Below are 12024 nucleotides of genomic sequence, written 5' to 3' on the forward strand. Positions count from 1 at the left end.
AACTCGGAGGAATGCATTTTCTCCTCCTCCAACCCTATCGTCAAACATCTGACAGGTCTTGCTAGGCTCTACCCGCCCGTCAAGAAAACGCACCCTGTGTGGGACCTTAACATAGTCCTGGGCACACTGGCGCACAAACCATGCGAGCCAATGGCGTTCGTGGACATCAGGCTGGTCACCATCAAGACGGCCTTACTAGTCTGCCTTACCTCGGCACCTAGAGTCGGCGAGATCCAGGCGCTCGTCGCCTTGGAGCCGTATACCACCTTTCACAACGAAAAGGTAGTCCTACAGATGCACCTGGCATTTCTGCCCAAGGTTCCGTCTGCTTTACACTTGAACGAGGAAATAGTCCTTCCTATGTTTCTTCCCGATCCAAAGGACGAAGCACAGAGTGCTGCACTGCCTGGATGTCAGGCGTGCCCTGAAATTCTACTTGGACAGGACCAAGGGTTTACGCAAATCAGACGCCCTGTTTGTCACATTCGGAGGCTCAAGACGAGGCCTCTAAGGCTTCCATATCCCGCTGAATGGTCTCGGCCATCGAAGCGTACGAGGGCCAGCACAAGACGCTTTCCGGCCAACATGCATGCCCATGCAGTCGGGGCCAAGGCAGCGGCCATCGAATTCCAGCGCCATGTCCCTTGGCAAGTCATAAGCAGGGCGGCCACTTGGGCCTCTCCCTCGGCTTTCTGCAAGCATTACTGTTTGGATGCCGGCTCTAGATCTGATGCAGCCTTCAGACAGGCGTTTCTCAGGAACCCATTTGCTTAAGTAGGGTCTCCTCTCCACCCTGGGCTACATTCAGTTGTAATCGCCCATACAGTATGGAGGAAAGGGGACGGGACGAAAGAGTAATTATAAGTTACTCATCGTAGCGACTAACGTACTCTTAGTCCATAGTCCCCTTTCCTACATACGTCCCACCAACCTCCCCCCTAATAATACTGGTGTCATTAGGCAATGTTAGATCTATTGACGCGTCAATGGGCACTGAGGTGTGCCGCCGGAGGGTGGAGTCAGGGAAGCGCATGCTCCCTGGGCCGCACCCCTGCGCGCCTCTAAATTTAAAGGGGAAGAATGTTTTTTTTCCTGGTGAAAAAGGTTCTGTCTCCCATCCCATGGAAGGGACGCCCATCCAGTATGGAGGAAAGGGGACTATGGACCAAGAGTACGTTAGTCACTACGGTGAATAATTTATAATTTACCAAGCCCCTATTTGATGACCTCGACCATTTGGGTGTCACCTACTCTATGCAGATGACACCCAAATTCTCATCCCCATCACAGGGAGCTACGACACCGACACGAAATTACTGAATAAAATGTACCTTATCATCCAGGCTTGGATGGCCGCACACAGCCTCTCCCTCAATGATAACTTAATTGCGTCTCATTGGCTCCCAATCCAAAATAAATAAATTAATCAGTTTAAATCCTTTATCATAGATGGCATCACTGTGTCCAAGGAAGTCAAAACACTGGGGGTTTACCCCGAGTCATCCTTGACCTTGACTAGACAAGTCAATGCAACAGCCTCTGCCACAGCTTATACTTATACCTGCAAATTAATAAACGCCTTCAGACACTTCTTGTCCATAGCAAGCTGCATCACTCTTGCCAGAGCGCTCATTCTATCTAAACTAGATTATTGTAATGCTCTATACCTAGGAACCAACAAGCGAAACGTGACAAAATTACAAACACTTCAAAATAACACACTTAGAACTGCCCTAAACATACCTAGAACGCACCATAGATCAGTAAGATGCAATGCCCACTGGCTGTCTGTTAAAGACAGAATAGCATTCAAAACCTTAGCACTCACCCATAAATGCCCCTTTATATCTGACATGTAAATTCACTAGAAACCAATCAGACTGACCCTCTAGGTCCGCACAACAACAATGCCTCAGGGTTCCTAGATTCAATCTGCAAAAATCAGTTGGCAGTAGCTTCCCTGTTTTAGCAACAAAACTCTGGCACTCGCTGCCAGTAGCCTTAAGAGCAGAACCGTCATTCCGCTGCTTCACGAAAAATGTGAAAAACTGGTTCCTTGCCCAGGAGGCCTCTTCAATGTAAGCTTCACGCTGCTTCTTGTCTTTATTTTTTATCATTGTATCATTCTTCTTACTCTACCTATCTAATGTAAATGTAACCAACCTTTGCACTGTACTGTTTCTCTTGTTATGTAACTCATTGTGTAACCCCACGAAATGTGCCCAGATACCTCGGGGTTAGGTGCGCTATATAAATAAACAAATGGTAGATGTCTTGCACGCAATGACATAAGCATCAAATGATCACGTGGCACCCATAAGTAGACGCTTCGTGCTGCCTTGCCTTTGCTGTGGGCTTGGAAGGGCCCCGATTTCTTATAAGACACCATTCTAACTTCTCTGTATTCTCCCTCAGGCGCAGTCCTTGGCAGAGTTGCAGAATAACATGATACTGGTGAAAATGGATCTGAAAAGGAAGGCCGCCTGCATCGCAGAGCAGTACAACACGGTACACAAATTGCAGGAAATGTCATCCTTGAAGCGCCAATGCACCAATGCAGAGAACATGACGCCCAACCAGCCACCTGGCAAAAAGCCACTTCTCAGCAAGTTTCTGCCCAGGACACCAGCATGGCAAAACGTGTCTGAAAGCCCCTATGGCCGCATCCTCCGCTCCCGCCAGACTCCAGGCCTCAAGACTGTAGCATTTGGCACCAAATATTGAGCTTGGTGCATGCTTGCTGCCCTGGGAGTGACCCTCCAGTGTTAACCCTCCACAGAGAACACACTTTTCTGATTTTACACTTGTATAATTGTATATATTTTTTATGGTTTGTACTATAAATTACATGTTCGCCTTCATTCTTAAACCATGGGTTTACTCGGCAATTGTGACTTGTATGCCAGCAGTTTCTCTGGTGTGCTGTTACTGCTCTGTCTTGGCTGGCTACAGCTGGAATGTGCATGTGGAACCCTTTCTGGCAAAAGACATCCTGTGAACCCTGCACCATATGCACCTTGTGCCTTGGATGCCCTGCTTCGAAGGTGCTGCGACTGTCTTGACCTCTCATACGCTGCACACCCGCATTTCAACACTGCATACAAGGAACATTTATCGTGCCTCAGCTATGGTACATGCATTGCTGCTGCTGCTGGGAGTCTGACTCGATCTCCAGCTGTGTGTGGGTGTCAGTTGTTTTGTGTTCACGAAGTGCAATACATAGCATGCATAGTGCCCAATAAAATATTTATGTACCTCATGTATATATTTGCCTCTTGGTGTCTGTTTGGGTTTTGAATAATGGGGAATTGGTGTGTGCAGTGACTGCTCTTTTTGACACTGAGCAGAATGTTTGAAAAGCAGTATTTTGTTGAGAATTGATTTTCATTCTGACCTCTGCAAGTCAATATTGGCAATGGTGCTCTGCTTATTACCGGCAGAAGGGGTTCTTGCATGGAAGATTTCTATTTCTGTATCGTAGCGCCTTAAGTCCTATGACTGGGACACCCCATAAATATGCCGGTATTTGAACCGTTGCCATAATGATCAAAGAGCACACGTGTTAAGGAACTCCACACAGTCTCCCTGCAATCCCACCTCTTTGCTACAGGTCAGTCTTCTTTCCTCTATCACTGTGGAAGGTTGTGCTAGTGAGCAGTTTACAATATCGCTTTCAAACAACTCTAAGTACTCTAGCACCCTACTTCAAATCCTTCATAACTGGCAGGGATAGGTTGCACTGCAAGTGACCTTCAAATGGAGTGTCCTCCTCTTTGATATCGCCAATATCCATCTGCTTCGGAAATATTTTTTCGGTAGAGGGTGCTGTGCGTTGATGCAGTCCACTTAATGTCGCTCGAGGGCCTCCGTCTCGAGAATTACATTGAATGCATAGAGAGCATGCGCAGTGCTCATTGGCTTCAGTTCAATTTTTCCAAGTAAACTTGTGCTTCGAGAACTACGGCAAGCTTCAGATTTTCCAGGAGAAAAACCTGAAAATGTCTTCAACACTGATGGACCGGGTTTAAAATGTGTGAAGACATCAATGCCAAGATGTTGCTGACCGATCCGCATCTAGTATGCTTGTGGTGTTGCAGAGTGGAGCAGAAGATATCGGTCTGTTCAAAGTGTACCGATGACCGCAATAGCTCTAAAGGAGCGTAAGGGGAAATTGACGGTAGGTAGATTCCCAAATAAATCCCCATTGACTACCCTGTCGAAGAAACCACCGTCTAACAAAGCAAGAGGCAACCTTCCTCGAAGAAATGGCAAAAAGGTCCAGGTCAAGGAGTGGCTCCTGACACTCGTCCTTGAAGAGGCACCATAAATGGCCTACTCCCGACACAGCTAGATCCTGTAGGCCTCCGCTCCTGCCGAATGCGAAGCATTCAGGCAAGAAATGCTTAAGATATTTGAGGGCCAGAAACCCTCGCAGCAGGCAGTCTATGCTCCTACCGTGCCTTCTGAAGGCAGTATGGAAAGGGCTTGAGGCAAATCCTGCGTGTCCTCAGGCCCGGGGCGAAGGCCATATCCCCAGCAAGAGCCGTTGAGGCCTCGACACGGTGAGAAATCATTGAGGGATCCTTAGTCAAAAGGCAAGTGAAGGTCGTTGACGCCTGCTGCACCATCGATGCCAGCGGCCCCATCAAAGCCTCTGGTGCCATCGAAAGTCTTCATCGAAAAAGACTCCTCTGGCATCAGGCTTGAAATTTGCAAGGACATCCACGCCCTTGCCTGAGAAAACCTTCACTCCTTTACCAAGAATGGATTTCTTTAAATCTGTAATCTCTATGAAGACAATGAGCCATCTGATAATGATGCGCACTTTGGTTTGCAGTATGGCACACCAAATGTCGCTGAAAGTTTCCTATCCGAGGAATCCAGACTGAAAGACCTATATGAAAATTTGCAGACAGCCAGTGGAGTGGACACTTCAGACCAGAGTTAAAGTTTGGAAAGCCTGAGTCAGATGAGCATGCAGATGCCTCATACATGCATTACCTGGGATGGAGCAGACCTGACCTCCCTTTTGAACAGGATGACCTTACAGATATCCTAGATAAAGGTCCTCAAAAGGATCCCATATTTCTCCTGCATGGGCTCTGGCATGGATTCACATGCTCATGAATATTCCCAGTCAGGCTGGGAATCCTCAGTAAAAGAAAAGTGTTTCACTTTCCCTTGCAAACTGTCTAACTCTTAGGTGCCGTCCCCTTTCCTCCATAGTGTATGCGGACGAAAAAATCACCAGAAAAATCTTTCCCTTTAAATTTAGAGGCGCGTGGCCCTGGGAGCATGCTCTCGCCTGACTCCACCCACCGGCGCCACAAGTTGTAAAGTACACCTGTCTAAATGTGATGCAGGTTAATCTTCCCAGTTATCTCTAGGTGTGGCACTAGTTAACATTGGCACGCATGTTCATATGTAGTGCAAGGCAACATTTACAGTCCAGCCATGAATAGATTTAGGCTGGAGGTCGCAAATCTCTATGCATGGTGTAAGTCTATGGCAGTCTATTTTATGGAAAGGTAAGGTAGAGTGGCGGGGGCTTTCTGGGGTAGAGTAATTGCTCTACACTCCACCCATGCCACATTTAGTTTTTTTTGTTGGCGTCTGTTGACTGCAGGCTTCATTGGCTTCCCCTGCGGACACCTGCAGACACGATATGGAGCCGTCTCTGTGGGAGCCACCCTTTAGCCCGCATCACATCTAGATAGAAATGTGAATGTTAGCATGTGCCACACTTTGATGGAATTCTGAACTTTAACCTGCGTCACATCTAGATAGGATTATGAATGTTAGCATCTGCCACACTTAGATTGAACTCTGAACTTTGCCCCACGTCGCATCTAGATAGAAATGTAAATGTTGGCATGCACCACAACTAGATGAAACTGTGAATGTTACCATGTGCCACACTTAGATGGAATGGTAAATGATAGCAAGCATCACACCTAGACATAATTGCAAGGGCAGCAATGTCAATTAACCAATCCACCGACCGTTTCGCCCCTCTGCATACACCTCACAAACTGTAACCAAACACAAACCCAACCACAGGCCTATGGCACAGCAATCCGCACAAACCTCAGTGCACTGCAGCGACAAAACAGACCACACATAGACTCGCACAACAGCACACAACGGCTACCAACCATAGAGCACCCCAGGCCCAGCCAACGGACCCACCGGGCTGAGGCTGCCAACGGCGCATCACTGCTCTCTTGCACTTTTCCAGCTTGTTCCCACTAACTCACACCCCTGTCCCTTTTTCAGAGCAGCCACAGCGCCAGGGGACCACTCCAGTGGTGATAGTGCACGGTACAAATATCCTTTAACATGAACTCTTCCCCGGATATTCTATCTTTTTCTTTTCATTTGGTACTTGGTCCTCCGACGCCCACGCTCCTCCACGGCACATTTCGACTTAAGTGGGCTTCAGCAGGTGTCCAGCCTGCGAGGGTCTCTTTCCCACGTACAACCCCCCCCCCATGCCCTTTGCCTCCACTGCCTTGGCCCCGACCACGGCTGGGAAGTTTGTTCCGCATGCAATGCGCTGACTCCACGTGCACTGAAGAACAGGCTAGGTAGTTGGAGAGAGCTCTTTGTCAAACACCACTCGAGGCCAAAGGTAAGGCCTCGATTTACCATTGCACCCCATAAGGGTGACTCCTTTCCAAGGAAGCGCCCGGCCAGGAGGAATCTCTCGGGTTCTCATACCAGCACATGCACCAAGGCTAGTCCAGCTACCGTCCTCACGGCCGAGGTGTCTCCGGTTCCTTCCGGTGGCAGTGCGAAGGGACCGCAAGGTTCTTTTACCAGGATTATTCCCGAGGTGCAACGCCGGAGTACAATCACACGTACCAAGGCTAGTCCAGCTCATGGCCGAGGGGTCTCCGGTTCCTTCCGGTGTCGGTGCTGAGGGACCGCAACATTCTTTTTCTAGGATTGTCAGCCAGGTATGTGGGCTACAGTTTACCCATCAGCAGGGCAGGTTCCCCCTGAACCCCAGGCAGTCTGCAACGGACCCAGCAGCCGTTGGCCACTCAGTTAATGTCACCTGCCACCCCTTCTGCCTCCGAGGATGGGTCCTTCAAAAGGTTTCTAGGGCTGATGCTAACCCCCCAGATGGGTCATCCTGGGGGATGCCATCCGGGACATGCTCCCCCAGGTCACCCCACTGGCCCCCATCGTCATTCCTCCCATGGCTCTGGCACGACAGGCCCCAACGCAGCCGATTCCAGCTTCCCTGCCTCCCACACTTCAGGCGGTTCTACACCAGCCCCCGCAGCAGCCACCGGCTCTGGTTTTCACACCGCAGCCCAGGGTGCCCAGCACTCCTCCACCAGGTCAGGAGCCTCCGAGCGCGCTGGTGGACACCGACGAGGAGGAGGACCCCAACATGCCATCTTCAGCCAGGGCCTTCCACGAACACCTTGCAGGTTTGGCAGAATATTTGGGCCTGCCTCAGCCCGAGATGGAGCAGCCAGAGTAGGGGTTCTTGGCAGAAGTGCTCACCGGAGACCCCCCCTACCAAGACGGGGATCCCGATGCAGAAAGACATAATTGCCCTGGCCAAGGAGGAGTGGCTCAAGCCACACTCGGCCCAGCCTACCAACCGGAGCATAGGCGCCAAGTATAGGCAAATGGATGGGGGATACACTCTTGCTCTCACCGCATCCTCAGCTGCACTCTTCCGTGATCGCTTCGGCGTCACTCTATTCTCCGCCTCAGTCTTCCTCTGCCACCTCATCCTTGACTCGGCTAGGCAAGGAGGAGAAAGTCTTGGAGGCGTACGGAATAAAGCTGTACTCCAACGCCTCTTTGCACCTGTGTCAAAACCAACGCTGATGCCATGCTGGCTGTCGTTAAAGCTCTGGCGGGAAATCGCGGACCTCCTCCTGGAACTTCCGGCACAGAGCCAAGCGCGCTTCCAAGCGGGCCTAGGAGGAGCCAAGTTGGTAGCGCCGGACATCATGGAGTCTTCTGGGGCCCACATCGATACTTCTTGCCGTGCCATCTGCATCGCAACGGACATGACGGCCTGGCTCCGGGCGACGAATTTTAATCCCGATGTCCACAAACGCATATTGGACCTTCCATTCGAGGGCAGTGACCTCTTCCACTCTGCCACGTATGAAGAATTAGATAAACAAGAACAGCTCGCAAACCACAAAGTCTTTATCGATTCTTACAAATATCACACCCAAGGTCTACACCCACTCAAAGCAGCGCTCTGACAAGAGGCGGGCGTTTGACAGATTCCAGTGCTTCCAAGAAAGAAGATCCAGGCAACCAGACCGTTGTCTGTGTCTACTCTGGAGGAAACAAAGGGAGGTTGGTGGGGGGGGGCCAAGGGATTTGGATTTTTCCAATCTCCCTCCTCCACAGCAGCCTCAGAGGGAAAGAAGGCATGACACGCCCCTTCGGGTCCGAATGTCTCCAGTGGGGTCAGGCTTGCCTTTCAAGGGCAATTTTGGCACCAGAATTTGTCGGACCCCTTGATCCCCCTCGGCGGTCTCCGTGGGGCTGTCTACTGGTACCTTCCTCTCCTCTCCTATCCCACAGATTGGGACAACAACTCTGCTGGTGGAGATCCGGTCACTCAGAGAGCCAGGCTGTGGAAGAAGTCACAACCTCACAGCGAGGCTTGGGCTTTTATTCCGGGATTTTCACCATACAGAGGAAGAAAGCTCGTATTGCATAAACACTGGACAGGGGAGACTGTATGTGCTCCTTGGATATGAAGGACACTTACCTACACGTCCGATTTGGCAGCCGCAACGTTCCTTACGGCGCTTTAGGAGCAAGGGCTTTCATTTCCAATACAAGGTGGTACCCTTCGGCCTCAACTCGGCTGCCAGGATGTCTACCAGGTTAATGATTGCAGTGGCAGCCCTCCTCGGGGACCAAGGCCACCACGTCTACCATACCTGGACGACTGGCTGGTCCGGGTCACCTCTCCGGAAGCGGTTCAGCATTTGGCCTCCGCACTGAGGAACACACTCCACTACCTGGGGTTCACTATCAATCTCAAAAGTCTCAGCTGCAGCCCACGCAGATCCTTTCCTTCTTGGGCCTCATCTGGGACACAAGCTCCATGTGTCTTTCCCTCGGGGGACAAGGTTGCGGCCATCAAGAGAGCTCTACAGCTGACTTTCTCTCTAGGCCCGTGACCTCGGCCTTGTGGTGCCAACACCTACTGGGACTTAAGGCAGCGGTCCTTTTGGCCGTGCCCCACACAAGACCCCGGTTGCAGAAATTACAGCTGCACTTTGCAGCCTCGGGGAATCGGGAGACTGGCTCCCAAGAGGAGCCAGTCAACATTCTGCCCTTTCCCCTATAGGACCTCCACCGGGGGTCCGTGGGCTTCAACCTGAGGCAGGGCAGGCCCTTGCAGCAGCCGCTCCCTCAGGTTAGAGTTACTATGGACTGGAAGGCCATACGATTGGTTCTCAAGGCCTTTCTCCCTCTACTCGAAGGCAAGTCAGTTCTTATCCAGACAGACCACTCCACCAGCATGTACTATGTCTACAACCAGGGGGGCACCAAATCCCCTCCGTAGGCAACTTATAAGTCGGCATGTGGGAATGGGCTCTAGAGAACATTTACCTCAGGACTGCTTCCTCCTGGGGGAATCCAACCTGGAACCGGCCAGGCTCAGCAGACTGGGGGCTTACAATTAAGAGTGGCAATTGAACGAGCTGGTACTAAAGGGAGATCTTACTCAGATGGGGGCATCCCCAGGTGGATCTTTTTGCCTCCTGGAACAGGAAATTCCAACAATGCGCCTCCTGGCAGGGGCAGGGCTCTCGTCCCCTGGGCCTCGCATTCCAGATCAAATGGAAAAGGACAGCATATGCCTTCCCGCCCACACCTAGCCCACAGGGTGATCTACAAGATAAAGGAATCCCACCCTCAGCATCATTTTGTTGGCTTTCGGGAGGCCGGCCAGAACGTGGTTCTCGGAGCTTCTCAGCCTTTCAGACAGACCACCCATTCACCTACTGCTGGGCCCGGCTCCACCTGGCCCACCAGGGGGGCAGGGTACTCCACCTGCTCCTCTCAAGCTAGCCCTCGCAGCGTGGCTCCTGAGCAGGATCTGCTGAAACGCTTAAGCCCATCTCAGGCTAACCTAGAGATCATCCAGGGTGTTAGAAGCAAGGCTACTAGGAGCCGATATACAAGTAAATGGTGCATCTGGCGGGCCTCCAGAGGCTTTACATGCCTACAAAGAAGCCACAACCCCTGTGGGACCTTAGGGTTGTGTTGAACACCTCGGCGCAAAACTTTTTGAGCCTAGGGCGCCCGCAGACATCAGGCTGGTCACCATAATTGACAGCTCTGCATGTGGGCCTCACCTCAGCTCACAGTCAGCGAGATCCATGCTTTGGTGGGATCAGAAGCCTACACTACTTTTTTCGGGACAGTCCTGCGGACGCACCCTGCTTTCCTACCCAATTGGACCTCCTCCTTGCATCTAAACCAGGAAATAGCAGATGCCTTGTTTGTCACCTTCGGTGGGTCAAGGCCATGTTATCCAAGCCCCCATAGCAGGGGGATGATTGCAGCCATCAAGGAGGCTTATGAGGGGCAGCACAAACCAGTGCCAGCTAACTTGCATGCCCATGCGGTCAGTGGCAATTTATTTATTTATTCATATTTGTTAAGCGCACAGAACAGCCCTGAAGCATCGTGGCGCTGGCTGCAGAAAGCGATACTTAGTTACATTCTGGAGGCATACACGGATACAGGTTTTGACAATAAAAACAGCAGTGTGTGTATGTTTGGCTATGGGTAGAAGTTTTAGTTGAAGAGAGGTTTTGAGTTTTTTTCTAAAAGCTGTGAGGGAGCATTCTGCTCTTAGAGTGTGAGGGAGATTGTTCCAGAGCCTAGGTGCTATGTAAGGGAAACCCCGACCTCCTGCTGTAATCTTGTTGATGTGAGGTATCGTGAGTTGGTTAGTGTAGCAAAGTCTTGTAGGTCTGGTTGAGGCCGATCTGTGAATAGTGTCTGAGAGATATGGTGGTGCAGTGTGATGTATGCATTTAAGTGTAGTGGTCAGTACCTTGAAGGTGATGCGTTCTTTGACAGGGAGCCAATGAACGGATTGTCTTGCGTGTGATGTGGTCCCTTTTGGAGATGCTTAAGGCTGCTCTGTGTTATTTTGGGTGACCTGAAGTTTGTTTAGGTTTTTTTCAGAGGTGCCGGCTAGGAGTGCGTTACAATAGTCAAGTTTAGCGCCTATGGTAGCTCTTGCTATTGACAGGCAATTTTCTTTGGTGAGGAATGGTTTGATGGCATTGATGAGTTTGGTGCTTAGTGCGGATGCGGAGACAATGGCATTGACTTGTTAGTCCATAGACAGGGTTGCATCAATGTAGACCCCTAGCGTTTTCACTGAAGATAGGACTGGGATAGTGCAGTTGTCAATGTTAAAATTGACATGGACCCTATCCAGCCTGGCAAGTGTAGACCTTTGGCCAAGAATCAGGATTTCAGTCTTATCCCCGTTAAAACATAGGCCATTAGTGGTCATCCAGGCTTGAATAGTTGTGTATATGTTTTAGGGCCAGGGCGTCTGTGTGGTATGAGCCAGTTAGGGGGAGGAGCACTTGTGTGTCGTCTGCGTAGTTGGTGTAGGCGATCCCAAGTGCATCCAGTTTATCAAAAAGAGGCTTTGTAAAGAGGTTGTACAGCGTAGGTGCTGTACAAGAGCCTTGTGGGACACCACAGTGAATTATGGATGGTGTTGCGTTGGAGGTGTTCGAAAAGACTTTCATGGCCCTCCCTTCTAGAAAGGATGTAATCCATGAGGTGGCTTGGTCTGAGAAATGTGCAGAATGGGAGAGGTGTGAGGTGAGGGTCTTGTGGTCCACTAGGTCGAACGCCGCTAAGAGGTCAAGGAGGAGAAGGGCGGGTTTGCCTGTGTCCAATATCTTAGTTATTTGGTTTTTAAGGTCCAACAGAGCAGTCCCTGTTCCGTGGCATTTGCGGAAGCCTGACTGTCTGGTACCAAGGATG

At 50.6% G+C, this 12024-nt stretch overlaps 1 protein-coding gene across 2 annotated transcripts in view; it reads left to right on the forward strand.

Moving 5' to 3' along the window:
- The window catches only part of KIF20A (kinesin family member 20A), a 298199-nt gene extending 294936 nt beyond the window's left edge, over positions 1–3263 (forward strand). For both annotated transcript variants that reach the window (XM_069651561.1, XM_069651562.1), the window contains one exon: positions 2416–3263. In XM_069651561.1, coding sequence (XP_069507662.1) covers positions 2416–2724 — 309 coding nt within the window. In that variant the 3' untranslated portion in view covers positions 2725–3263. The remainder of the gene's footprint in view (positions 1–2415) is intronic.
- The last annotated feature ends 8761 nt before the right edge of the window (positions 3264–12024 follow it).

The sequence above is a fragment of the Ambystoma mexicanum genome, chromosome 3p, assembly GCF_040938575.1.
Source record: "Ambystoma mexicanum isolate Mex_15411 chromosome 3p, UKY_AmexF1_1, whole genome shotgun sequence".
Classification (NCBI taxonomy): Eukaryota; Metazoa; Chordata; class Amphibia; order Caudata; family Ambystomatidae; genus Ambystoma; species Ambystoma mexicanum.